This window comes from Talpa europaea, assembly GCF_964194135.1.
Source record: "Talpa europaea genome assembly, chromosome: 11".
In the NCBI taxonomy this organism is placed as follows: Eukaryota; Metazoa; Chordata; class Mammalia; order Eulipotyphla; family Talpidae; genus Talpa; species Talpa europaea.
Genome location: NC_140078.1, coordinates 20,576,474 through 20,603,613, shown reverse-complemented (window position 1 = coordinate 20,603,613; position 27,140 = coordinate 20,576,474). Strand labels below are relative to the sequence as shown.

At 43.7% G+C, this 27,140-nt stretch overlaps 1 protein-coding gene across 2 annotated transcripts in view; it reads left to right on the top strand.

Annotated features, from left to right (window-relative positions):
- The window catches only part of TRPC4AP (transient receptor potential cation channel subfamily C member 4 associated protein), a gene marked incomplete at both ends in the record, with an annotated part of 55,627 nt that extends 28,775 nt beyond the window's left edge, over positions 1–26,852 (top strand). Inside the window, 13 exons of one of the 2 annotated variants that reach the window (XM_084247874.1) lie at positions 1,823–2,030; positions 6,748–6,933; positions 11,314–11,456; positions 16,377–16,508; positions 18,272–18,330; positions 20,409–20,510; positions 21,654–21,737; positions 22,802–22,892; positions 23,948–24,088; positions 24,704–24,812; positions 25,378–25,490; positions 26,308–26,514; positions 26,715–26,852. In XM_084247874.1, the coding sequence (XP_084104000.1) occupies positions 1,823–2,030; positions 6,748–6,933; positions 11,314–11,456; positions 16,377–16,508; positions 18,272–18,330; positions 20,409–20,510; positions 21,654–21,737; positions 22,802–22,892; positions 23,948–24,088; positions 24,704–24,812; positions 25,378–25,490; positions 26,308–26,514; positions 26,715–26,852 (1,713 nt within the window). Of the gene's footprint in view, positions 1–1,822; positions 2,031–6,747; positions 6,934–11,289; positions 11,457–16,376; positions 16,509–18,271; positions 18,331–20,408; positions 20,511–21,653; positions 21,738–22,801; positions 22,893–23,947; positions 24,089–24,703; positions 24,813–25,377; positions 25,491–26,307; positions 26,515–26,714 lie in introns of both variants that reach the window. The other variant, XM_084247873.1, reaches the window with a different exon arrangement.
- Between the last annotated feature and the right edge of the window lie 288 nt (positions 26,853–27,140).

Below are 27,140 nucleotides of genomic sequence, written 5' to 3'. Positions count from 1 at the left end.
CATTTATAGCATCGTTGTTTCGGGGCAAAAAACTGAAACTAGGTCTACGACCTATCAGTAGGAGAATTGATAAATGTACTCTATTCACATAATGAAATATTATAATGTATTGGAAATGAATGAAGTCGCTATAGGCATCAGCATACCTAAATTGTAGAAATTACTGCAGAAGTCAGTTTGAGAAGACTGAATATCATAATTATTTTTATAAAAGGCAAAAATGAATGTACATCATACGTATGATAAAACATTTTTTAGCGGCAAAGGACTAAGAAACAAAATTCAGGCAGGATAGTGATGTTTTCTGGCTGAGAGGCAGGGAAATGTAATAGGAAAGGCTTACATGTTTTATGGTATGTTGTATATGTTAAATATTAAATGAAAATGTAATACAAAGGTGTTGGGACTGGTTTTTGACCTGGACACTGAGTTAGGGCAAGAGGAATTGATGAGCTGAAAGTCAGTAATAACAATAGCAAATGTTTATTGTTTCAACACTGGGGAAGGGAGGGCAAAGGCTGAAGCAGCACTTTAAATGCCTTCACAGCAAACTCCTGTCCTTCATTATCAGATAAATAAAAGGTATGGGATTCTTGAGGGCTTCTGGGAATCATTCACTTATTCATCCTCACTGTCCAGTCTTTTGCATTGAGGATCTGGAGAGAAGCTAAGACACATTCTTCCCAGCCCTCAAGTTATTATCAGTTTATTTGGGAAATAGATGCAGGCACAGATAATTACAAGATCATGTGATAGGGGCAATGATAGAGAAATCCCTAGTCCACTGGAAGTTAAGTAAATTAGTGGGATGAAGGGTCAAGCAGGTATTATCTGAGGAATGTAAGGATGTTTCAAAAGGAGAGAAGCTGATTTAATAAACAACATTTGCAGATTAAGGAAGGAAAAAAAACAAAGCCTATAACCAAATAACAGAAGTATTTGATAAAATTCTATATTAATTTATGGTAAAAGCTTGGAATACAAGTAAAGTTCCTTGACCTAATATATAATATAGGACCTATATCACAACTGACAGCAGACATCAAACTTAAGGTTGAAACTTTGGAAATATTTCTATGAAAATCAAGAATACTGTCACTCTAGATCATTGGGCAGGTGCATGTACATGAGGAGGGACCTATAAGAATGTTCATTGCAACATTGTTTTAATAGTGAAAAATTATAATTCACCTAAGCTTATGTATAATGGTTAAATTTAGAGTAAAATATTGAAAAATGAATGAACTAGAGCTACTTGTGTAAATGAATGTATCTCAGTATTGACTGAGAAGTAAAGTATGTTGTTCACACTGTGTATGTAGAACAATACCATATATATTTTGTGGAAATATTTGTAAATATTTGTAGGAATAATAATAAATGTAATGTTCAAAATACTGGTTACCTCTAGGGAGAGAGAAAGGGATGCAACTGGGTGGGATACACAGTGCCCTTTATCTGTTTTTGAAATATTTCTTTAAAAAATCTATAGCAAGAATGGCAGCTATGATTGATAAATTTGAGTGGTGGGCATTTTTGTTATAGATAAAATGAGTCACCTGTGCAAGTGTAGAGAATAAGAACAGTAGTGCTCAAAGGATTTAATCCAGACTAGTCTTATGAAGTAGGTTAGTTCCATTTGACCGATAAGCAAACAGAAGTTCCAAATCTTACTAAGATTGCGCAGCTGCAAATTGCAGAGCTGGGGCTTGAACTTCAGAGATCTAGCTACCAAGTCCCATTCTTAGGGGAATGCAAAAGAAGGTCACATCCAATCTTGAATGAATTGACAATGTAGATTATTTATTTGTATCTTTTGTAGGAAATGATCCGACTAGACGAAGTCCCCAATCTAAGTTCCTTAGTATCCAATTTTGATCAGCAACAGCTTGCTAATTTCTGCCGGATTCTGGCTGTCACCATTTCAGAGATGGATACTGGGAATGATGACAAGCATACACTTCTTGCCAAAAATGCTCAGCAGAAGAAGAGCTTGAGCTTGGGGCCTTCTGCAGCTGAAATCAACCAAGGTAAAGCCTCTCAGTTCTCAGAATTTTGAAATTATAGCTCTGGATCCTTCCTAAATCATCTCCTCTTTCATTATCTCAACAGATTGATCCATGTGAGAGATCCTCAGGTCCACTTAGAGTATGTAAAATTTGTGTATGGATAGCTGTTCTTTATTTTGGGGAGCCAAGTCCATAACCTTTATCAGATTTTTTAAATGGATCCAGAACCTCAAAAAAGTTAAGAACCTTTTTTTTTTTTTTTAGAATTACAAATACCTATCTTTTTATCCACTGAGTTGTTTTTGGACATTTCGACATGTATGTATCAAAAGTGTGTACAAATATACACACACATAAAATAGAGGATATATATATACATTATTCATTGCAAACATTGCAATAACAAAAAACTGGAACCATCTAAATGTTTATCAACAAGAGACCACTTTTGGAGATTCTATATAATAGAAAATTGTGGTTTTTTTTTTTTTTTTAAAGAAGGAAATCTTATATACTGATATACAGAAATTTCCAAGATATCTTAATGGTAAAAAGGAAAATGCAGAATTGTGTATTTATGTTACTGGTTTGTATTAAGGTGGAGAGGGAGGAAATGAAGTCAAGGTAAATTAATTTATCTTTAAAAAGCAGGAGTAGGAAACTATGATTGTCCTAAGGCCTGGTAATTCTTTAAAAACAATACTCTGTTTCTAATCCAGTTGACTGGATGTATGTATTCCCAGGCCTAGTTTGCAGAATTCCTAGGTACTACATGGCAGCCTTCCTTCTAAATACTGAATATGAGTATGGTCTTCCATGAGCTCTGTTAACGTTCTAGTTTTAATTATGAGTGCTCAGCAGTCCTGATGGTATTGTAGGTTGAAATATAATTTTACATGTTTGAATTGTATGTAAAAGCAGAATTGTAAGAATTCTCTGGACTCCAGGTTAGTGGTACTCCCTCTAGGCTCGTCTTTCTTCCTGAGGTCATAGATCCGAGGTCTGTATAGGCTTTTCTTCCCCCATTCCTCCTTTCTTACAACTTTTGAGTAGTGCTCACTTTAGTAATCTAAGGTACACATTCTTAAAAACATGCTAATTTGATTATAACTAAATTACACCTCAAAGCTGTTTTAACACACACATACACTAACAAATACTTGTATTGGTTAAGCTCCTGCTGTATGGCAAACATTGAACTAACTGCTTTATCTGGAAGTGATTTTGTTTAATCCTCCAGGCAGCCCTGTAAAATAGAGATTGGCATTCCATTGCACACTTAGTACACTTAGCTTATGACACTGAGGGTCATCAAAGTTCAGTATTGGATACGTGTGTGTGCTGAGGCTCTAAATAATTTTTGTCTTATTTTTCCGTGAAGGGATCTTTTTTAGCAGATTGTTTTCATACTTTAGCATCAATTACCTTTATGTGCCTGTTTGTAAGTTCACCTTAATAAAGCCAGCATATCCATCATTCTTTGGGGAACAAGGTATTCTAGTCAGTTGATTTTTTTTTTTTTTAAGTGAGAGTTAATCCAAGTTAATCCAAGTTTTGTTTGATTTGGGAGATTTAAAATGTCTTTATAAAATGTCTAGGGTCAACTGTCAGACGTGTGTGGCTAACACATAAGATATTCTACATGTGATAATGTCTCCTTGTAGCTTTTGTAATAAAGCTTTATTAAATGTTGTATTTTAGCACATGATGTTGTGCAGGACCGTGGCTTAAACAACAGATATTTTCCTCTCAGTTCTAAAGCTACAGATCCAGGATCAAGGTACCATTAGCATTGTTTCTGGTGAGGCCTCTTTTCCTGGCTTGTAGATAGTGACCTTTCTACAAAGAGCTCTGGTAGGTCATCTTTCTTGTATAAGGACACCAAACCTCCTTAAAGGTCCTGTCTCCAAATACATTCATATTGTGGATTAGGGCTTCAGTGTATGAATTTGGATGAACATAATATGTTCATTATGGAAAGCTGATGTGTATAGGATATTACCAGAATGTTTTGTTTTTAATAAACTCTGACTGAGTTAATTTTCTTGAATGAAATGATTTATACTGTCTTCCTAGACCTCAGTTAATAAAAGTGTCTGAGACTGCCAGTTGGGTTTCTCGGGACTGCCACTTGTCACTTCTATTGATTCAGGTGGAAACAAAATCACTCAAGTCAGAGATGTAGATGAAGCCACTGGTGTGATAATTATTTTATAGATGATACCAAGCCAAGAGGAACTGACAAATGCAGAATGTAAGTTAGGATGGAATTCAGAATCATCTCAGAAAGCTGGAAAGCTGGGCCTAAGCTGTGAGAGGAAACTTCACAGGAGGATTTGGGAGACATTAATGTTTTCACAAATAAAAGGAGAGAAGAGATGTTTTACAAAAATCCTTGGAAGTCATGGGTGTTTAGTTGTGAGCCAGTTTAACATAATCATCAGTGTGTGATAGCTACTCACAAGGCTGTGGAATTTAAAAAACTGTACAGTATTGGGGTGCCAGGTCCCTGAGAATGTGTGTAAGTTGGTGAGAATAATTGGAGCAGTCATTTTTTTTTTGTGGGGGCTTGCTTATAACCTTCATCAGCTTTTTAGCAGATGTGTGTCTCACAAAAGCGTAGGAATCTCTGGGGTGGGAATCCAGTCTGAGAACACTGAATGATGGGCGGTCACGTCTGAAGGCCTGTGTTAAGTGTGCAGTGAAAAGACTAGGGCGTAGGAACTGTTTTGTAAGGAACACTTCAAGAAACTAGAACTATTTACCCTGGAGATAAGAGGTATAAGACTAAAAATCCAGCTTTGTGAAGATTTTCCGGTCGAATCCAAACTCTTATTTATTTTTGGAAAAAAGTAATACATATCTAAGACTATTAGAAAATCCAAAAGGAACAGCAGGTGTACAGTACAAAGTTTGTTTCCCTCCCTCCTCATTGTAAGCTATTACTAGTTTCTCACGTGTCCCTTCAGAGATAACCTATACGTGTCCGATCACTGGAGTGAAGGAGGGGGAGAGAGAGAAATTGACTTCTCCTTCTTTGTACCAGTCTGCCTTGCTCTTTTCTCTTTTTCTTATACAGCAGTCTCTTCCAGTACCTACAGAATTAAGGGATTCCTCTTTTCAGTTACTTAGTATTCAAATATATAGGTATACCATACTTAAGTTAGCCAGTCCTCTATGGAGAGAAATTTGGTTTATTTCTCTTTTTTTTAAGATTTACTTTATTTATGCATACAAGAACTGGGGTATAAGCCAGAGGTGCAGGGGCTTGAGAGGACTCACCAGAGACAGAGTGTGGAGCAGAACAGGAGGACTGACTAAAGAAATACATTGCTGAGGGGAGCAGCGGGCAAGACAAGAGATATCTGCTGCGCCATGTGGGTCAGCTCCCTGGCGGAGGATTGAACTTATGCTGCAGTGGCTGCCAATAACTTCATAGTACTGAGATTCAACCCCTGCAACACCAGGGTGGTCCTCAAGTCTCTTATTTCTACAAACAACCACCTTGTTTGATGTGCTGGATATCTGCCTTTTAAGCTTTGATAGATCTTGATAAAATAATGCTCCAAAGAAATTACTGGTTCTTCTAACCTTCATACATTCTTTTAAGTACTTTTAAAACTAGTTGACATTTGTCAAGCTGACAAGTGAAAAATGGTATTTTCAAAAAAAGCACCCTCTCAACCTAATGCTTTTAATTGAGATAAAAATCACACAACAAAACTAACCATTTAAAGTGAACAATGCAGTAGCATTTAGTGTATCTACATTTTGTGCAGCTATCATCTCCATCCAGCTCCAGAACATTTTCATAACCCTGATGGGAAACCCCATACATATTTAAGCCATTATTTCCTGTTCCCCCATCCTGTGACAACCCACCTGCTTTCTGTTTCTGTGGGTTTGCCTGTCCTGGATGTTTTATGTAAATGGAATGATATAAGCTGGTATCATGTATCTTGCATCTTTCGCCTAGCATGATGTTTTTGAGGTTCAAAACCATTATAGCACGTCAATATTTCATTTCTTTTTATAGCTGAATATTTATTGTATCTGTATACCACAGTTTGTTTATCCATTCATCCATTGATGGACTTTTGGGTTGTTTCTACCTTTTGGCTATTGTTAATAGTGCTATTATGAACACGTCTTTACATGTATTGTTTGGGCACTGGTTTTCATTTCTCAGAAATGGACCTCCTGGTTCTGAGACACAGATTTAATGCATATTAAATATTATTACAAATATTAATTCCCATGTGTAAATATGAAAATGCCTGTTTTCCTGTACTTGCTGAAAAGTGAACTTGTTTTAGAACTTGATTACTGTCATACCTTAGCTTAATATTTCATTTTAAAGGGAAGTTCTGATTAGCTGAAGTCTGATTAAGAATCCTGCAGATGGGCCTCCCCGGTGGCGCAGCAGTTGAGCGCTGGGCTGCGTAGCTGCCTGCAGCCTCGGTTCCATCCCCGGCCACAGGCGAGGGTCCCACATGGCGCACAGACCTCTCCTGTTGCACCTGCTGCTCCTCTCAGCAGTGTATTTCATCAGTCTGTTCTGCTCCCCACTCTGGCTCTGGTGAATTCTCTTACCCTCCTGCGCTTCTGACTGTACCCAGTGCTTGTATAAATAAATAAATAAATCTTTAAAAAAAGAAAAAGAAAGAATCCTGCAGATGAGGAGCAGGTTGTTTGTTGGTCTCTGATTTGAAAATTCCCTCTCTTCTCTCCTTGGCAGCGGCCCTCCTCAGCATCCCTGGCTTTGTTGAGAGGCTTTGCAAACTGGCAACTCGAAAGGTATCAGAATCAACGGGCACAGCCAGCTTCCTTCAGGAGTTGGAGGAGTGGTACACGTGGCTAGACAATGCTTTGGTGCTAGATGCCCTGATGCGAGTGGCTAATGAGGAATCCGAGCATAATCAAGGTACTTGGGGTGTGTTTCCTTGGGCTTTTGAAATCATTCTTGACTTTTTTTTCAAGCCTTATTTGAAATTTGCTTATTAAAACAGAATTTTCTTGAGGACAGTCCAAGATCATGATTGTTAAAACTTTTGACAGGTAGTGATGGAAAACTCTTTGAACACCCTTGAGAGGAACCTGATTGCTGGGAGAAGGGCTTTGTTGCAGTGCTTTAGAAACCGACTGGAATAAGTAACCAGAGTATTCTCAAGAACCCAAAGAGGTCTTTCTTTTCCTACACATTTTTTAGCCTCCCGTTTTTTTGTGTTCTGATGATTAGCCTTCATAGTAAATGAGAAAATTCCTAATCTCAATTCCAGCTTCTTGGTAAAGGACTTCAGCCTATTATTAAGTGAGGTGCTCAACCCTGAAGCATTTGATTCAGGCCAGGAGGATGGGGTCAGATTGTATGAACCCGGAAAGTGTCTGTGATCATGTAGATGAAATGATGGGGGGTAGGTAGATATTCTATTCCAGGATAGCAATATGTAGTGCTTTGTGGACCTGTTCTCTGGTGAAACTATTGACAAAACCTATAAACTATAGCAATCAATTCTAGGGAAGTTATTTGAAGCATACAGGAAATAAACATTTCTTCAAGAAATCTGAAACACTGCAAAAGCAGAGTTTATGATACTTGAAGTCATGCTTGATTGAAGTTCTACTTGGGGCAGGTGTGGCCAAAAAGATAGGGCTTCCTCTTCCCCAGCCCCTACACAAGGAGTACCCTATCTCACTGAGGGAACAGGCTGCCAGCTCCTCTTATGCTCTCCAGCTCTGAGTTGAAGAGGCTAAATTCTTAATGAATATGGCCAAGAAGTCAGGGGCTTCCCCCCCCCCAACTTTATTAAGATATAATTGACATATAATATTGTTTATATTTAAAGTATACAACAAATTTTTGATTTGTGCATTTGTGCTTTGTAAAATAATTACTACCGTAGCATTAGCTAACTAACATCTGTATCCTGCCACATAATTACCATTTCTTTTTTGTGGTGAGAACACTTAAGATTTACTGTCATGCAACATTTAGGTATGTAATACAGTCTTATTACCTATGATCACCATGCTACACATTGGATTCTCAAAACATATAAGTGGAAGTTTGTATACCCTTTGAGCAGTATCTAACCCCCACCCCCACCAACTCCTAGTTAACCACCCACCACTCTACTGTTTCTTTGAGTTTGGCTTTGTTAAATGCCACATATGATAGCATGCAGTATTTCTCCTCTGACTTGTTTCATTTAGCGTAATGCCAGGGTCTCCTCTCCTACTCTGTACAGTGGTATGGAAGCTCTACCCAATGTCTGGCAGGCCAAGAATTCTGTGACCCCTTTTGCCCTTGCTCCATCTCACTTGGAGGAGAGAAGTTCTATGCAGGGACTGGCAAACTGTGAAGACTGGAGACTACCATCCTTGCTCAGAATAGTGGCACTGAGATTTTTGCCAGCGGGAGAGATAATAGGTGATAAATGTTGGGACGGTCAAGGCTAAAGGCATTCTCAAAAACAGTGTAGATTCTGGTGCTAAGCAAATAAAAGGAACCTGTTAGCTCCTTAATTAAGAACAAAAAACTAAACCACACGTCAGTTATTTCACCAGCGAAAATCCAGGAAAAAGACAGTTAAGAGCTCTTCTGACATCAAAACATATCTCAATCTCAAAAAAAAAAAAAAAAAATAGCCCTGCTTAAATTTAATTGAATCAGACTTTGGGGCAGTTTATGCCTCTAGGCATTGTCAAAAGCAGTAGAACATTCACCAGTAATTAGTGGTGCCTGACAGCTGGATTTCATACCAGATGAGGCAGAAAGCTTAACAGGGATCTCCTCAACTGGTATTGACCTTGTTCATTATGCTGCCAACAGATAGACTGCCAGCTCTCAGACCTGAGACCCTAGAAAGGAAGGATATAGTTGTGCCGCAAATATGAACTGGGTTTCATCCCACTTCCCAACCCCCACCCCACATTCATGATAGTGACCAGATCTATCCAGGCCCCTCTAACACCTTGCTGATCTCTACTGCAAGTCTCAGTACCTATAGAAGCCAGCAGAGGCCAAAAATACAAATCCTATCAAAGCCACAGTGCCACTTGCTGAAAAAGTAAAAGTTCTTTTATAGCTCTCCTGGTTGACTGATCCAGATAGCTTAAAAAAAAAAAAAAATCAAACTGTGGAAACTTTTTAAAGTAGAAAAATGGGAAGAGAAAAATAGCATGGTGACTTCAGACCTCAAGGGACTATGACATCACAAGGAGAGAAGAACTATCCTGCTGCTCTAAGTAGTTTCTATCTTCCAGCTTTTAAAATTTCTCCAAAGTGGGGTAAATCGAATGGACTTATTTGGGGCCTTTTAATGTTAGGTGACCAGTAGGTGGTGCCATTGACCCTTCCAGTCTTAGTGTCATATTAAAACACTTGTTATAGCTCCATCAATCTCTGGGTTGTTTGTATGTGTGTTTTTTAAATCTCATTTCTTCATAAATATCTAAAGATAAATATCTTGCTGGGCCAGTTCTGTGGCTCTCCCCTTTTTGATTTCTGTTTCACCACTTTCAAGGTTTGTCTTATTGACCTATTTCTTAGTAATCTTTGGAAGAGTCCAGTGACTCTGCCTTGGAAATCTCCCCATTCTTTTGTTAATTAGCGTGTGTATTGTTAGCATTTTTAAGACCCCAAGGAAGTCTTAGTAGCAAACTGGATAAGGTTTCCTGAACTTTTTTTTTTTTCCAGTTTTGCAGTAATTAAGTTATACAGGATACCATTATTAATGGGACCTTCTTAAGCACAGCATTTAATATGATCTGGATAGCAAGCATACTCAGTGGGTGGTCATCATCTAGATGAAGAGGGATACTGAAGCATAGAGAAATCAATAAATTTTCCCAAGGCCACCTACCTAGTGAAAGGTAGAGCTTGTGTTCAGATCCGGAGAGCTGGCTCCAGAGTCGATCCTCTTAGTAGTTCTCTACACTCTCTCAGTGCTTCATTCCCCAAACTGTTGTTTTCCTGGGTTGTGATTTAATATTAGTGTAAATTTATATTAGTGACATACCATGGCTGAAAAAAGTAGTTGCAAGTTTGTAGGGTGGAGTAAGTTAGGTTCTTCTATCAAGTGATCACAATGCAGAAAACACCAAGACTTCTGCATATGCCTTACCTGTATATATCTGATGACTGCTACTCTATCAGTTTTTCTGACCTTTGCAAAAGGCCTCTAGGGCATTATCCAATAGGAACTTGAAAGGACCTTTAATAGTTAATGATTTATCCTTTCATCTTAAAGCTAAGGAAAACTGAGGGGCTAGAACTCTTCTAAGGCCTCCTGACACTGACCAGTGCCCTTACAAAACAATAAACACCTAAAAGTAAAACTTTCTGAGCAGATATGGGGCTTTTCTTGTGTTCTCATTCAATCTTCACAGTATACCCAGCAGTCTGCTATAATACTAGTACCATTATTCCTGTTTTACAGCACTCTCTAAGGCAGGTGATGAGGTGGCTTACCCAGTGTCAGGTAGCCAGCAAATTTTCACTTCAGAGCCTTACCACTTCAGAGCCTCAGTCTTACCACTTTGCTCTGCCGCCTGCCCAAGTATACACTCCACCATACCTGCATGACCCACTGAGACTTTCTTGTTAACTCTATAGTAGATTAAATAAAATGGTTGCCTAAATCCCAAATCACAATGCCTGGTACATGCCAAGTTATTAGCTTCTGCTATTGTTTGGGCATAATGATATCTGCTAGTATGTAATGTGTTTGTTCATCTGTATCACAAGTAGTATGTATGATACCCAGTCTGTCTTAGAAAGTTAAACCCTAGAAAACTTTAAATGGTTCTTTGAAAAGTCAGAGGGAAATCTTCAAAAAGTATCCATCCCTCTCAGTCTTTCAACAGTCTCCCCCTTGTGAATTCTAGGTGGTGGGACCAAGTACTCATTTGTAACCATAAGAGAGTTTGGTGTACTTTCCCAGCTAGACATATCTGGGCACTCTTGGGGGTCTGATAAGTGACAGGAGAAGAACTATGGGAGGAGGGGATAGATTATGTTACTGTACTGACTGTGTCAGAATATTTTTATTAAAGTTGATGAGCTAGGTAGAACTGCAGAATAATTTTTTCTAAGTTTCTAAGCTTGCCTGGCCCCTAAGAGCCTGAGGGGAGTTGTATGGCTTTGAATGACTTTGTTACAAGCTCTGAGCCCAAGCTAATGGCTCTGTTATCTCAGTCTGTTCAGAGTAGGTTTAGAGGCAGAAACATGTTTCCTCGCAAGAAATGACTCATTCCTCTATCCTGGTGGCTGTCTCAGCCTCCATTGTGTTCCATCCTCCAGGGGCTTCTGAGGAGAATGGCCTGCCTCACACTTCAACTAGGACTCAGCTACCCCAGTCAATGAAGATAATGCATGAGATCATGTACAAACTGGAAGTGCTGTATGTTCTCTGCGTGCTACTGATGGGGCGTCAGCGAAACCAGGTGGGCCTCCCCCGTTGTCTCAGAACAGGGGGATGCAGGAGCAGATGCTGCCTGGATGCTTGTAGTATGCCAAATACTCCATTTGGCTGCTTCTTAGAATGGCTCTCACTCAAACCCCACAAAGCTTAGGGGTAGTTTTCCTTATTTCTGTTTTGTACATAAGAAAGCCAGTCTGATTCCAGAACTTGTAGTCTTTCTACTATACCTTGCTGTGGGCAGCATTTCTAGGCAGAATATTGGTATTCAGGATGAGAGTGGCAGCTTAGCCATGTTACCTGACATGTGAAGAATAAAACATTGGTGACTAGCAAGACAAGTGTCCTGCAGATGCACTGGATATGTTGCCCATCTGGTGCGGGCTCAGGGTAATGTTGGCTTATGAGCAATGTTGGCTTATGAAAACCAGGCAGCTGCAGGGGAGCTCTGTATGTTCTGGGATTGCCTGAAACTTGAAGCATTTCCCAGAGGGAGGAGCAAGGGCCTGTAACCTACAGAGGGCAAAAGAAGATTCAGGAAGTATGCAACACTCTTCAAGATTGAGAAGTAGCACTCTCCTGATAGCTGGGAAAATCTAGAGATGAAGCTAGATGTGGGGGAAGAAGGGGGTGTGCAGTAGTCCTTGAGTGCCTTTTTGAGTTTGATACTGGACTGTCATAACTTGATGGGGGATAGGCACAGCCATCCCCATTATAAGTGAAGTACAGTTTTAGATAGGGTAGCCAGGGAAAAGACTCACTGACCAAATGATGTTTGGTATGACAATGTCTGGAAGAAAGTGAGGAAGCTACGCATGATTATCCCCAGATGGCCTGCCAGGTAGAGGGAGCACACCCCTAAGGTGAGCGCATACCTGGTGGGTTGATGGAGCAGTAACCAAGCTTAGGGGTGGACTGAAGCCAGCATCAGGAGAGGAAGGGCTAAGGGACCCAGGGGCGGATAGCATCAGGCTTTTTCATAGACCATTCTAAGTACTTTGGTGGTTTTTGTTTTTTTTAATTTTAATTTAATTACACTTTTTTGTGTGTAGAGGAACTGGGGTGCAGGCCAGACATGCAGGGGGTGAGCATTCACCAGAGACAGAGGGGGGGCAGAACAGGCAGATCTACTGAAGTATACTGGTAAGGGGAGCAGCAAGTGAGATAGAAGTCTGCTGCACCATGTGGGTTAGCTCCCTGGCTCGGGATGGAACTCAGGCTGTAGCGGTGGTAGAGGTGAGACTTAACCCCTAGGCCATTAGGGAGGCCCCTACTCTAGTATTTTTCTCTGAGTGAAATGGGAAGTCATTTCTCTGACTGCTGTGAAAAAGAGGACAATAGCTAGGACCAACATGGTGGTGGTCGGAGTGGTGAGATGTGCTTGCATTCTGGATATATTTTGAAGGTAGAACAAAGATTGTTTGGATGTGGGCATGAGAGAGAGAGAGTGGTTAAGATGGTTTAACTCCTTCCAAGGTTTCAACCTAAGTAAATGGGAGGATGGACGTGCCATTTAATGTGATGGTTAAGACTGCCAGTGAGAAGTTCAGTTTAAACAAGTTAGGTTTGAGGTGTCTGTTAGAATTGGCACTTGAATTACCTACACCTGGACTTTGGAGAGAGGGCTAAAAGATACAGCTTTGTGGGTCATAAACAGATGGTTGGGATCCCAACCTGACAACCACAGTGTTGGAGTGCCTACCTTCCACATGGAATAGATTTGTTACAAAAATAATAGTTGTGATGTCTTACATGTGTTGAGTTGCCTTCACCTTTGAGCTACTTTTATATTCATATTTTAATTTTCTTGATTTAAGTTAAACAACAGGTGGTGATTCCCTCTCTCCCCTCTTTGATAATTGAGTAAACAAAAGCACATAAAAGCTCTGAGACTGTTCTTATCCCAAGACTGTCTGCCTGTGTTTATGCAGCGTCTCTTTTAACAAAATTTTCCCTTTCAAAAGCAGCAGCAGTAGTAGCTCTCTGCCCTCCTGTGTCTATGCAGGTGCCTCCTTTTTTCCTTTTTCCTTTCCTTAATAAACTTGTCCTTTTAAAATGCAAAACAAAACAAAAAGCCCAAAACACTCATGCCTCTTATTCACCCGACATTAGTAGAGCCAATATTTACTCTTTCCTCCTGTCTCCTCTTTCATATCCCCTCAGTACATCAGTCCCCTGCTTCTTCAGTCTCCTCTTACCAAGTTTCTGTGAATCATGGTGGTCTTTAAACCGTGATTACAGAGCAGCTTCCCTCCTTGGGAGGAACTTATGAGCTTCAGAATCCTGCCTGACTGAGAACCAGTGTTAATCTGACTAACACGGTCAGCTCTTACTGAGCCCCTTTGGTGTCCAACCACTGTGGCTGTGTGGATTTACACGCCCACCTAGACTGGGACATCTTCCTCTTAAAGTGCCTTATTCTTGTGTAGTTGGGCCAAGTTCTCTGGTCAGTCTTGGGTAAATTGAAATCACTAGACTAGCAACATTTCCCAAGTGCCGCAAGTTCCATCCCTTTGGTGCTAATGAAAATATGAGTATAGCAGTCATTTTTTTCTCTTTTTTAGCACTCCCTTTAAGTCATGCCCAAATTTCTCCCACATTACCTCATAGAGTTCTTTCAACAGCTCTATTATCCCTCATTTTCTGTGAAGGAACTTGAGTATAAAGAATATTGTCCAGAGTCGCAGAACTTGAAGTTCTCATCTCCCAAGGCAAATGCATGCCAGCGGTGGGATGGAGAAGGGCAGGCTTTAGGATCAGACCAGCTGAGCTAGGATGACATTCCACCTCTGACCTTGCCTTAGACTTGTTCTGCTGAACTTTCCCCTTGTATAGTGGGGATGCTCGGGACTTTATTCTTAAAACAATCCTGAGAAGAGATAGTAGTAGATTAGTATTGTTATGTAAAAACATAACCTGTTTTTAGTAGGAAATAATTCCCACTGTTCAAAATTAAAAGGGATAAATAAGAATCACTGAAGCCTCTCTCCCCCCATTCTGAATGTTCTTCTTCCTCCACAAAGTATCCCATTTTACCAGTTGCTTTGTATCCTTCTAAAGACATTTGATACTTAAAAAGCAAATATATATAATTCTCCCTTGTTTTTTAGTGTTGTCAGTAGTAATACAGCATATACACAATCACTTTCTTAATATTCCATCCTGTGAATGTCAATTCATTACATGTAAGACCTGGGTGCTTTTTTATTGGTGCTTGTTTGCCATTGAATGGATGCATGGTAATTATGCAACTAATACCCATTGATGGAAGTATAGGTTATGAGTAATTTTGTGTACATGTCATTTAGTATTCATGTAGATCTGTCTTAGAACAAATTCCTAAAAGTAGAATTGCTAGTCAGCAGGACCATGCATTTGTGATTTTTAGAGATCTTGCCAGACTGGACAGGTACAGTTGATATGGCCTCCAGCAGCATTGTGTGCCTGATGCCCAGCTCATCAATGTCAGAAAATTTTTCTTCTTACCTGAAAAAGTGAAAATTTGTTTGTATTGTAACTTCTCTTAATATTTTGAGTGAAGCTGACCATTTTTTATATATTTAATAACTTAATTTTTTTGTTTGTTTGTTTTAATCTCTGTCCTGTCTATACCCTTCACCCATTTTTTCTGTAGGGCTGATCTTTTTGTGTAAGAGATTTTTAGGATTCCTTATCAAAGAAATTAGCCTTTTGCCTGTGACATAAGATTGCCAATATTTTGTCCATTTGTCTTATTTGTGATTTTGCTTATTGTGAGTTTTGCCATGCAGAACTTTAAAAGATTGGTGTGTTTGAATTCAGCAGAGCCTGCTCTTTTGGTTTCTAGGTTTAGCATAATACTTGAGAAAGTCTTTCTCACTCTTTCATCATTCTTTTTAAAGTCTTTGTGTAGATTTTTCTGGGATTTTTTAGAATTTTATTTTTTATATTTTTATCTTACCTCCAATTGAAATTTATCATAGTGTGAAGCCTGAGGGACACCGGTATCTTTATTTTAATGGTATATAAAGAGAACAAGCTAGAAAGGTTAAGGAATGTGCTTAAGATTACAAAATTTATACATAGTGGAGCTAAGGGTACAGTCCAGGACTATCTGAATACAAAACTCATGTTCTTTAAATGGGACCTATTATGTAATAGATGTGCAGGATTATCGTGAGGACTAGGAAGCGGGGCTCCCTGGTGGCACAGGGATAAAGACAGCACTATGAAGCTATTGCCAGCCACTGCAGCACAAGTTCAGTCCCCAGCCAGCCAGGGAGCAATCCATATGATACAGCAGACCTCTCCTTCTTTGCTCACTGCTTCCCTCAGCAGTGTGTTTCAGTAGATCTGCCTGCTCTGCTCCCTGTTCTCTGTTGAATCCTCTCACCCTCCAAACCTCTGGCTTACACCCCAGTTCTTGTATGCATAAATAAATAAATCTTTAAAAGAAAAATATATACTTGTGTGTAGTGGAAGGTGGTATTGAGGGGTTAGGGGATGCATGGATATTTTCTTTAAACATCAATACTGGGCCTCTCCGGTGGCACAGCGGTTGAGCACTGGGCTGCGAAGCTGCCCGCAGCCTCTGCAGCACCAGTTCAATCCCCGGCTGCTCCCTGGCCACCAGAGGAGGGTCCCACATGGCGGGCAGACCTCTCCTGCCTCCCGCTGCTCCCCTCAGCAGTGTACTTCGGTCCTTCTGCCTGTTCTGCTCCCCGCTCTGACTCTGGTGAATTCTCTCACCCTCCCGCACTTCTGACTGTACCCAGTACTTGTATAATTAAATAAACGAATGAATGGATAAATAAATAAATAAATCTTTAAAAAAAAAAAAAAAAAAAAAAAAAAACATCAATACTCCCTGCTGACTGTTGCTTTCTTTGTCCTGAAGATTGTTGTATGTGCTTAGATCTCTACAGGGCATTTGTCTTAATGTCTTTGCATTCCTACCTCCATCCAGGTTCACAGAATGATTGCAGAGTTCAAGTTGATCCCTGGACTCAATAATTTGTTTGACAAGTTGATTTGGAGGAAGCATTCAGCATCTACCCTTGTCCTCCATGGTCACAACCAGAACTGTGACTGTAGTCCGGTAAGCAAGGGAGTCTGGGGGCTGTTGGGGCTTTAATTACCAAGAGTAGTTTTTCAAGACCTGCTGTGTTAACCTTTTGAAATCTCATTCTTGGAGAGTAGAGCAGACACTGAAAGTCATGGCTGCTTATCCCATAGTTGGAAGCTCCCTTGAGGAAGAATGTGACTACAGCCCTCCACCTATGTAGAAATCCCTTTGAGGTCCTCCAGCTAAGTTTCCCCTTGTACACTGCTAAGATGGGGAGCTCACTGCCCCCCAGGAACAACCGCCCACTCTACTACCCAGCAGCAAGTTTTCCTTAGTTTGTCCTCTACCCCATTGTAATATGCATTCACCTTTTAGAAACATGCACCAACAGTGATTTGCATCAATAAAAGTTTAGAATGCTTTCCTTTTTTAAGGGATCAAGGGCTCACCTCTACCTGTCTCAGTGCCGTACAGAGAGCACTGAACTGGGGAGTTGAAGGCCTCTTGTGCCTCTCAGTTTGTTGAGAGCTTGAGCAAGTCACTAAATCTCTGCACCTCTGTTTCTTGCAAAAGGAAGCTCACAACCCCTGGCCTGCTGACCTCACAGACTGTGTGGGGGCTCAGCCACCAGCATGGGGAGAAAGTGCTCTGATCTCAAAGTGCTGCACTGCTCTCAGTGTCCAGGGTCCTGCGCCCTCCCTGAGCTTGGCGCTCTCTTAGCACTTTGCTTGGTGCTTTATCTTCCAGTTCACCATTTTTCTCTTTGACATTTCAGCCCATCTGTGTAGTATTTCAAGTAGCGATAGTCTGCATTTTTAGACATTCTATCTGGCTTTGTCATAAGCTGCTTGGACTTTATATTAATGTTTTATTCTTTGTGCGAGTGTTTTATTTTTCCATTGCATTATATTTCTTTAATCATTTGTAACATACTTTTTATTTATGGTCTCTTTCAGATTGTTAGGGGGTACTAATACTTGTGTTTGTGTCTTGAGACTTAACTCTGGGTGGAGGATTGCCTTATGTTTTGTAATGTTCATGGAGGGGTCACCTTCAGGGGACTTGTTTTCCCTGAGACTACCCATGTAGCATGGGCCCTGAAAGTATTTCTGCAGAGCACTTTGCTTTTGTCTGCCAGGTTCTTCATGGCATATGACTGTCCCGGGGCACGGTTGCATGTTTAGTGTCTTGATCCTGCTGCTCTGGTAGTGTGAGCTCAGGGCCCTGCTGCCCCTTGGAGCTCCCCTCCAACCACCAGCAGCACCCTGGCAGGTCTTCTTTGCCAGCTCCCTGGGCTGGTAGATTGGGTTTTTCTAGCCATTCTTTCACCAAATGTGTACACCCCAGGCCTTACCAGGCCCCAGGCTCTGTCTGATCCCTGTAGAAGGTTGAATTCTCCCATGTGTCTCATTTCTCTTCACTCCACCTGGAACTATTCATCCTTAGCCCTATGCCTACTGCCCTGAACTCCTGAATTCGATCCTGTCTTCATTTCTGATTCCTGTAGATATTCCTTTCTTTCTTATGAACTTAGCCTCATATGTAAAAGAATTCTGCTTATTTTTTATGGAGAATGTTGGGTTTGTGTATTTGGCAGGAAGGGTCTCTGTTAGCTTAATCTGCTGTTGGCCAGATGTAGAAGTTGACAGATGGTTTTCTGACTGAAAACCATTGTGCATGAGGACAGAGGCTCAGAGAAGCAGAGACACGTGCCCAGGCTCTCACCAGACTGTTTTTGCTTTCTTTTGAAACATTGTGACTATGGTTTTAACATCAAGGATGCACCTGTATTTTAGGACATCACCTTGAAGATTCAGTTTTTGAGGCTTCTCCAGAGTTTCAGCGACCACCACGAGTAAGTATAAGATATCCCTGGAAAGGGAGTTGTGCTCCTGTCACTTCTCTCAGTCCGTGCTGACATCAGCTCAGCAAGAGAACCGGGATGCTATGAGAGCCATGGTCATCTTGGTGTCATGTGTGGCGCATTTCTGGTTACTGTCATGAGAACTGCCATTTGCCCAGCCCTTCCTTTATGCCATCACCCACCCCTTGAAACCAGAAATGGAAAGCTGGTGAGTCATAGGACTCAGTGAGAACTGAGTTTGTTTATTGAACACATGGAGTGTTCTTCGTCTGCACTAGATGTGCTCTCTCAGTTTTTTGAAGTGCATTCTGCCCTCTCATTTTTAATTTTTCAACCTTCAGTGGAGAATGTACAGAAGAGTAATTTTCTGCAATAAGGAAAACCGTACCAGAGAGGGGTGAATGGCAGCTGCCCATGACCTTGGGAAGACAGTGTGCTGGGAATCTTGATGAGCTACTGCTTAGCTCCTGCCAACTGTTGACATCCAGGGAGCTGGGTCCAATGTTGTATAGCTTTTGAATATTTTCCCTGTGGAAAGCCAGCAGTTAGGATATGTGTGAAAGATCCTGATACTTATACTGGTTTAAATTTGTTTGAAACATTTTACAAGCTAACATTTGCCTGAGGACAAATGTGGACCCAGGGGCTTCTTGGCAGCATTCAGTTGGATCATGTTGATCATCTTCTTTGAGAGGTTTTCTGAGGCTTTAGAGTGGCTTCCAGAAAGTAATTGAACCTTCTTGAAAACAGTATCAGTATGTTATGAATGTGTACTTTTTTCCTGAGCATGTAGGCCCCTGGTTTTTGTGAGATTCTTAAATCTGAGCACTTGTATGTGCCAGGCACTGTGCTGAACACAGGGGAGACAGTGATGAGAGAAAACAGCCATGACCCCTGCTCACAGGAGGAGGGGAAGGGAAGAGCACATTCATGAGTTCACTGACACCACTGATTGCATTGTGGCAAATGGAGAATGTGTTCAGGAGGAAAGGAGTGTGATTCTGTGAAAGAACATCTGATAGGGGTCCTGACCACAGTGGTCAATAGCTCTTCCCTGCAGAGAAACTTGTCAACTGAGACCTGAAAGGTCATTAATAGTAAATTACATAAAAAGGAAGAGTGAGAGGATAAGTTTTCTATCTAGAGCCAGGGTGCTTGTAGAGGCCCTGCAGGAGGGAGTGTGGCATATTCAGGAATGTGAGTGTGAGCATTGATGTGTTTCAGGAGGGCTTGGCTCAGGGTGAGGCTGCAAAGGTGGTTGGTGGCTGGGCCACAGGGCTTTGTGGGTCACATTCAGACTGGGGCTTTATGTATTCTAAAGCAGTGCAAAACATTTTTAACAGGGGGGCCTCCCCTGGTAGCGCAGCTGTTGAGCGCTGGGCTGCAAAGCTGCCCGCAGCCTCTGCAGCGCCAGTTCGATCCCCGGCCACCGGCGAGGGTCCCACATGGCTCGATAGACCTCTCCTGCCACTCCCGCTGCTCCCCTCAGCAGTGTATTTCATCACTCTGCCTGTTCTGTTCCCCGCTCTGGCTCTGGTGAATTCTCTCACCCTCCTGCGCTTCTGACTGTACCCAGTGCTTGTATAAATAAATAAATAAATCTTTAAAAAAAATTTTAACAGGGAAATGATGTGATCTCATTTCATTTTCTGAAGAACACCCTCAGTGCTGTGTGTGCAATCGATTCCTGTGGGGAGGCCATTTAGGAAGTTGGTTCTGTCCACATGACTCAAGTGATGGCACACCTGGATGTGAAGGGAGTATTACAGTCGACTGAGACCTGGTGTGAATGCTCGGATAAGACCAGGTTTGAGAAGTAAAATGATGAGTTGGATTTGAATATTACTGAATTGAAAGTTCCTTTGAGAATCAAATAGAAATCCAGGCCAAAAGAAAAGTCTGGAGATATCAAAGGAAGGGGCCTTGTTAGTGAATATGGCAGTCAGAGGGGCAAGATAGGGGTCAAGTGGACTCCCACAGCCTGAGAGCCATGTGTCGTCCTGTAGAATAAGGCTCCTTGGAGGTATCTGGGGAATTCTCAGATTCCCCCTCCCACCTACTTGTTTCAGGAACAAGTACCTGCTGCTCAACAACCAGGAGCTGAATGAACTCAGTGCCATCTCTCTCAAGGCCAATATCCCTGAAGTAGAAGCTGTCCTTAATACTGACAGGTGAGTGTGGGTGGAGTGCAACTTTGGCCCACAGGCCCCCCTAACTCTTCCTGCCACACACACACAGCCCTGGTGCTCACCGATGGATACACACAGGTATACATAGTTGTCCTTTTTCCCTCACATGTAGCTACAATATCCTGAGGGCTCCTGTGTGCCAGGCACTATCACGTTAACTGCATTATCATCTCACGGGAGCCTCAGAGCAGCCCTAAGAGCGAAGTGCCATCTTCAGCTCCACTTACAGATGAGGGAGCAGGGGCTCAGGGAGGTCACCTGCCAAAGGTCATATGTGTTCTGCATCCTTCTCTTGTCACTTACTTTGCTGACATGCTCCTTTCTTGCCTTCTGCCAAGTCTTATTCCCCAGGTTATGCTTACTTCATATTTTAGAGCAGGGCAAGAGGCCGCAGGCTCTCAGGGTCAAGCAAGGGAAAAGAATATCCAGCAACAGGAATCAAAATTACCCAACTTTTTTTTTTTTTTTTTTTTTTAAGGCAACAGAATTCTATGTTCAGATGAAATTGTACACAGCCCTTCCCTGATAGCTGTAGTGGATAAAAGTAGAGCTGCTGTATTTGAGGGGGCAGTTTAAGGGTGCAAACTCCTGCCAGCTTGGCCTTCTCTGCCCCCATGATGTGGCCCGAGTTATTTCCTCATCCACTTTCTGCTTCCTAGACCAACAAGCTCAGGCCCAGAGGCAAGGATACCTGCCCAAGGCCAGCTGGAGCTCAACCTGGGGCCCAGCGTACACTCTGCTGCACCCTATCTGGCAGACTGTTTCAAATCCACTATTGTTGTAAACAGACCTCCCCCTAGCAGTTCTGAGCCCTGTCTGATTCTGAAGGTGCTTCTAGCCTCTAATCACTCGCCAGTGAGTCTGGAAAGGGAAGGCTGGGCAGAGGTGAGGTGTGAACACACTTGACTCCTCAGTTCTAAGATGCAGGAGTCCTCGGGGTGCTCTGGGCCTGGCTAGAACAGGAAAGGCATCCTCCAGGCATGGAAATATCCCCACGTCCCCCCAACCTAAGCTAGCAGAGAGACCCACCCCCATTGCCCCCAGATTGATCCTTTGGCCAGGTGGAAGTTCACCCCTATCAGCCTTGCAGTTCTGCCACCAGTGTCCTTGTCTATTTTATTTCAGGAGTTTGGTCTGTGATGGGAAAAGGGGCTTATTAACTCGTCTGCTGCAGGTCATGAAGAAGGAACCAGCCGAGTCATCATTCAGGTAGGTCTGGAGACAGACCCCTGCTGCTTCTGAGGCACACAGGAGCCAAGTGTTTCTCAAGGGGTTCAATATACCTCCTTTAGTTACCAACTTTCACTTTGGACTTCTGTTTTCTGCGGGGGAAGGGGCTTGGCTGCTCTCTCCCCACATGTCAACTCCGCAGGCATGTATTAGCTTCTAATGCTGATCAGCAGTGTGTTTCGAGAACTGACCAAACATTCACCAAGCCCATGTTCTGTGCTGGTACTGGACAGGTGGAAAAGAAATAGGAGATTCAGTCTCTCCCCACGTGGAGTTCCCTGGGTTGTGGGAAGCAGGCATGGAAAGACCTTTGCAATGCAGTGTGGGAAGGTATAGAGCAAGAACCTGTCCAGGAGCTATAATGGGACAAAAGAAAAACCCCTTCCTCTGCTGGGCTCTTGGGGATGAGCACAGAGGGACCACTTCTGAGCATTCCTTAGACTCATCTAGCTGAGTCTTGAGAGCTGTGGGCAGGAACAGCCAGTGAGAGAGGATTTCCTTCAGGGCTGGGTTGCGAACAGTCTCACTCGGCTCCATGCTCAGATGTGCTCCTGTTACCTCAGCCTGTCTTGTCCAGACTCATGGTCATGGGTCCCAGCTCTGTCTTCTAGGGTCACTCAGTTAGTATCTGCCATCCCTATAGGACAGCCGTCAGAAGTGGGCTCAGTGGCCTATCTGCGTATGTTTGTCAGGTTGCCTCACACATTCCAGATTGTCTTTTCATGCCCTCTTGTTCTGAGGGGACAAACCCTAGTGCACATTTTCTCATGTGACTCAATGGGGCCAGCCCTTTGATCTACATGTCACCTCCTCCTTCCAGAGAGAACCAAATAGAAGACTATTCCCACTGGACTGTCAGCTCCACAAATACGCTATATTCTCAGCACCTAGTATGAGGACTGATGCCTGCTTAGATATTCAGTAAATGTCTGTTAAATAAATCAAGAGGCAGCACACATCTCCCAACCCCTGGGGGAATGGGACATGGGCCAGAAGAGGGCAGCCTTAGCCACCTGGGCCAGGGGTCAACATTTGGGTCGCAGGTTTTGGCAAGCCCGGGCTGTGGAGAGTTTCCTCCGAGGGACCACCTCCTATGCAGACCAGATGTTCCTGCTGAAGCGAGGCCTTCTGGAGGTAATGGCCTGAAGGAGCCAGGGTATCGGGTATCCCATTCTCCCCCCAGCCCCTTGCATTGCTTTCCTGTCCTGAGACTTAGATAACTAGGAGGGAGCCAACCAATGCCTTTATTTTAAAATGCCAGCACAGATTGCCCTCGTATTTGCCTCAAGTTTCCAATTATGGGGTCTCCGTGGGTGATTATTGGGAATTGAGGGATTTGGGAGGTGACCATGGACGGATATAAGAACCTATAGTCACCCACCAAGGCCTTTCAACCCTGAGGATAGTTTGCCTCTGATTAAAAGTTACTTTCCCTTTATTGAAAAAAGACCTTCATAAGAAGCAAAATATACCAAAGGGGGAGTGGGGACAAAATGGCCAAAAGCTATATGTTTGTTTGTTTTTTTAAATTATAAATAAGAAATTGACTTTTAAAATCCTGTGGGAAAGAACTGATCCAAATCAATGTAATTTCAGGGAAATGTAAACACTTGTGCTGTCATAGAAAACTTTATCAAGGCTTTGGGTTCTTGATTTTAAAAAATTGATTTTAGTGTAAACTTTACTTAAATAATTTCATTCATAAACACAACTGCAAACCATTGTCCTGTGCTCTTAAACTCTGAGCTTCATTTGTGGCCTCAGTGCTCAGACAGCAACCAGTGTTACATCTGGCAGCGGCTCCCTTTGCTGCAAGCTGGAAAGCCCTGGCCATCTGGGTGACCACAGAGCAGGGTCAGAGACAGCCTGAGCCCTGGGCAAGCAACAGAGGCCATGGCTGTATACCCTCAACTTGCCCCCACCGCTTGGTGAGCTTGTGGGGGCTGATCCTGCCCTTGGAACCACCAGCATCTTCAGATAAGAATCTAGACAGGGGAGCAGGTTCTGTCAACCTGGATGCATATTGGAAGCAAATGTCACATAGTCTGAGCTTCGTGCCAGCCCTGGTGGGAGGCAGGCGGTCACCAGCTTAGATGAGCACAGCCCAGGGGCAGCAGCTATATCTGCCTGTTCGCCCGGGGCTCAGCCATTTTCCTGCCTTCACTGTGTCTCCCCCCACCACTCCTCAGCACATCCTGTACTGCATTGTGGACAGCGAGTGCAAGTCGAGGGATGTGCTGCAGAGTTACTTTGACCTCCTGGGGGAGCTGATGAAATTCAACGTTGATGCATTCAAGAGATTTAATAAGTACATCAACACTGATGCAAAGGTAAGACTACCCGGGGCTCCATGGGTCTGCTGCATTGGCCAAAAGTTATCTTGGCGTACCTTCAGGTGCTGGTTTTAAATTGGAGCTTGGTGGGGAGTCAGTGTGCAGTCTGCAGCCAACATTCATTAAATTTCAGTGAGAGAGGCCATGGCTATACCCTCAACTTGCTGCCACCACCTGGTGAGCTCTGGGGGGTCTGGTCCTGCCCTTGGAACCACCAGCGTCCTCAGATGAGAATCTAGACAGGGGAGCAGGTTGCGGGCAGGATTAGGTGAGAGATGAAAACAACTCTGGTACAGTTTGAAGGGTACCGGGCTGAGCCCGCCGAGGGCGATGGCCTTGGTGTATGAGGCTCTCACCACAGAACCCCACTCAGGTTAGTTGAACTAAAAATGAGAGGATTCCAGTATCCTTCTGTGCAAAAAATGCTGGACATGATGTCAGAAGGTCTGGGTTGAGCTCCTGCTGGGCCTGCTTGTTAGGAGGTGGTGAAGGCAGGTCACCCAGCTATGGTGAACTTCGTCGTCCTGTTAGAAACCCAGGGCTGGGGTAGATCAGTGCTGTGGTTGTCCAGCAGGAGCACTTCCTCCAGGTTGAGCTTGGTCTCTACTCCAGTTCCAGGTGTTCCTGAAACAGATTAACAGCTCGCTGGTGGACTCCAACATGCTGGTGCGCTGCGTCACTCTGTCACTGGACCGGTTTGAAAACCAGGTGGACATGAAAGGTAAGAAAAAGTCAGAATGCTAAGGCAAATCGGTGCAGTGTGGCTGCCCTGGTATCTGACATCCATCTTCTAGCAAGGAGACAAGAATAACTGAAAGTAGCTGCCCCAGATGCCAAAATAACTGGGGTCAGTGTGGTGACTCTGGGTGATTTTCTTTGTTGCTTTTACTTTTCTGTGTCATCTGTGTTTCCTTTAATGAGCACATACACACTTTTAATAAAGGTGAGAAACCTTTGCTGCCAGCAAAGTACAAAAACCAAGAAAACAAAACACCCTTGCTCTCCTGGACTAGGACTGTGGGGTGAGACAGACTCAGGTGGGGGTGCCTGGGGGAGGGCCTCAGGGAGAGAAAGTGGTGAACTCTAGTGCAGATTCTAAGGAGAATGCAGGCTTGGCCTGGGTGGCAGGACAGCTGGAGGTTTGTTCCTGCTGTGACCAGCCGTTTTTTGTAGTTGCTTGACAATGGGGGGCTCCCAAGAGGGAGCCAAGAGAAACTAAACTAGAGGCTTGGAAGGCAGGCTTGTGGGCCAAGCCATACTGCTCACACACCTGCCTCTGTTCCCAGTGGCCGAGGTCCTGTCCGAGTGCCGCCTCCTTGCCTACATATCCCAGGTGCCCACACAGATGTCCTTCCTCTTCCGCCTCATCAACATCATCCACGTGCAGACGCTGACCCAGGTGAGAAGCCCTGGCAGATGGTAGGAGAAGGGAGATTGGAAATAGTTTCCCTCATATCCAGTGGAGCCCAACAGAGCAGACCGCTCACCCTCATCCTAGAGGTGTATCTCTCGAGGCCCATTTCTTGGCTACTAAGAAACCCTCCAAGTTAATAGGATGTTTTCCAGTAAGGGACCAGTGCCCCACTTTACAGACGAGGCCTGAGGAGAGAGCAAGCCTCTGAGGTTAGTGACGGGTGAGGGTCTGACCCCCTGGCCAGTGCGCTCCTCACCCTGCGTGCTGTGCTTGGACCTGAGGTTGACTCCCCCTTCCTCTGAGTAACCGCAGCTGTCCCTTTCCCAAGTATTACAGCTTTTTTTCCTAAAGCAGAGTAATACTGGTACTTCTCAAAGGGTATTTTTTGTTCTTTATCGTGTATTTGTTGAGACTGGGGAGGCAGTGAACTAACAGACCGAGACTCTCTGTCTTGAGGCTCCGCATCTAGTGCTGATTGAAAGTTAAAGAGCTGTGTCTGAGGCACTGTCCGGGAGCTGGAAGCTTCCAAGAAGAAACAATGCAGATTCTGGAGGAGGAGCAGACTCTAAGCTAGACCGGTGTTGTTCCCACAGGGCGGGATGACTTGTGGGTGGGCTGGGGACCAGGAAGGTGCTGGGGCAGAGTGCTGGCGTTGGTCCTTTCCCTGGACGTCTCTGGTTTGTGCCGTGGCAACTCAGCATGTGACCTGTGGACTCTGCCAGGGCCCTTGTGGGTCTGGGCCTGGTACATTCTCCCTGCCTTGGCTCACTGTACCTAAGCCAGCTGGCCTGGGGCTTTGTAGGAGAATGTCAGCTGCCTCAACACCAGCCTGGTGATCCTGATGCTGGCCCGACGGAAAGAGCGGCTGCCCCTGTACCTGCGGCTGCTGCAGCGGATGGAACACAGCAAGAAATACCCCGGCTTCCTACTCAACAACTTCCACAACCTGCTGCGTTTTTGGCAGCAACATTACCTGCACAAGGACAAGGATAGCACCTGCCTGGAGAACGTGAGTGCCTCACCCAAGTGGGTGGTGGGTGGGCCGTGGGCAGCAGACCAAGGGACCCTCAGCGGGGCATCAGGGTATGTGGTCCCTGCTCGGGCTCAGTGATGGGTGGCTCTTTGTCCCCTTACCAGGGCACTCCCTGCCAGGTGCTGGGTTTGACCTGGTTTCTCCAGGCGCCCCACAGCCCCTCTCTCTTTGCCCAGAGCTCCTGCATCAGCTTCTCATACTGGAAAGAGACTGTGTCCATCCTGTTGAACCCAGACCGCCAGTCACCCTCCGCTCTTGTCAGCTACATTGAGGAACCCTACATGGACATAGACAGGGACTTCACTGAGGAGTGACCTTGGGCTTGGCCTTGGGAGGCTGCTGGGCCAGGGCCAGAGCGGGTGAGCGTGGGTACGCGTGCCACACGCCTGGCCCTGTCCCCTCCTGTCCCCTGCCTCCCTGCTGCTCTCGGCCTACCGCAGGTCTTCAGGTACAGGCTTGGCAGGAGGGAGCATCTAGAATCCCTTGGCCCCTGGGTCTGAGGGCACCAGGTCATTGGGAACCTTAGTTCCTTCAAGATGAGGATGGGGCATTATGCCCATCCTTCCTTCAGAACCCTGGACCCTGGCCCATCCAGAGGTAAG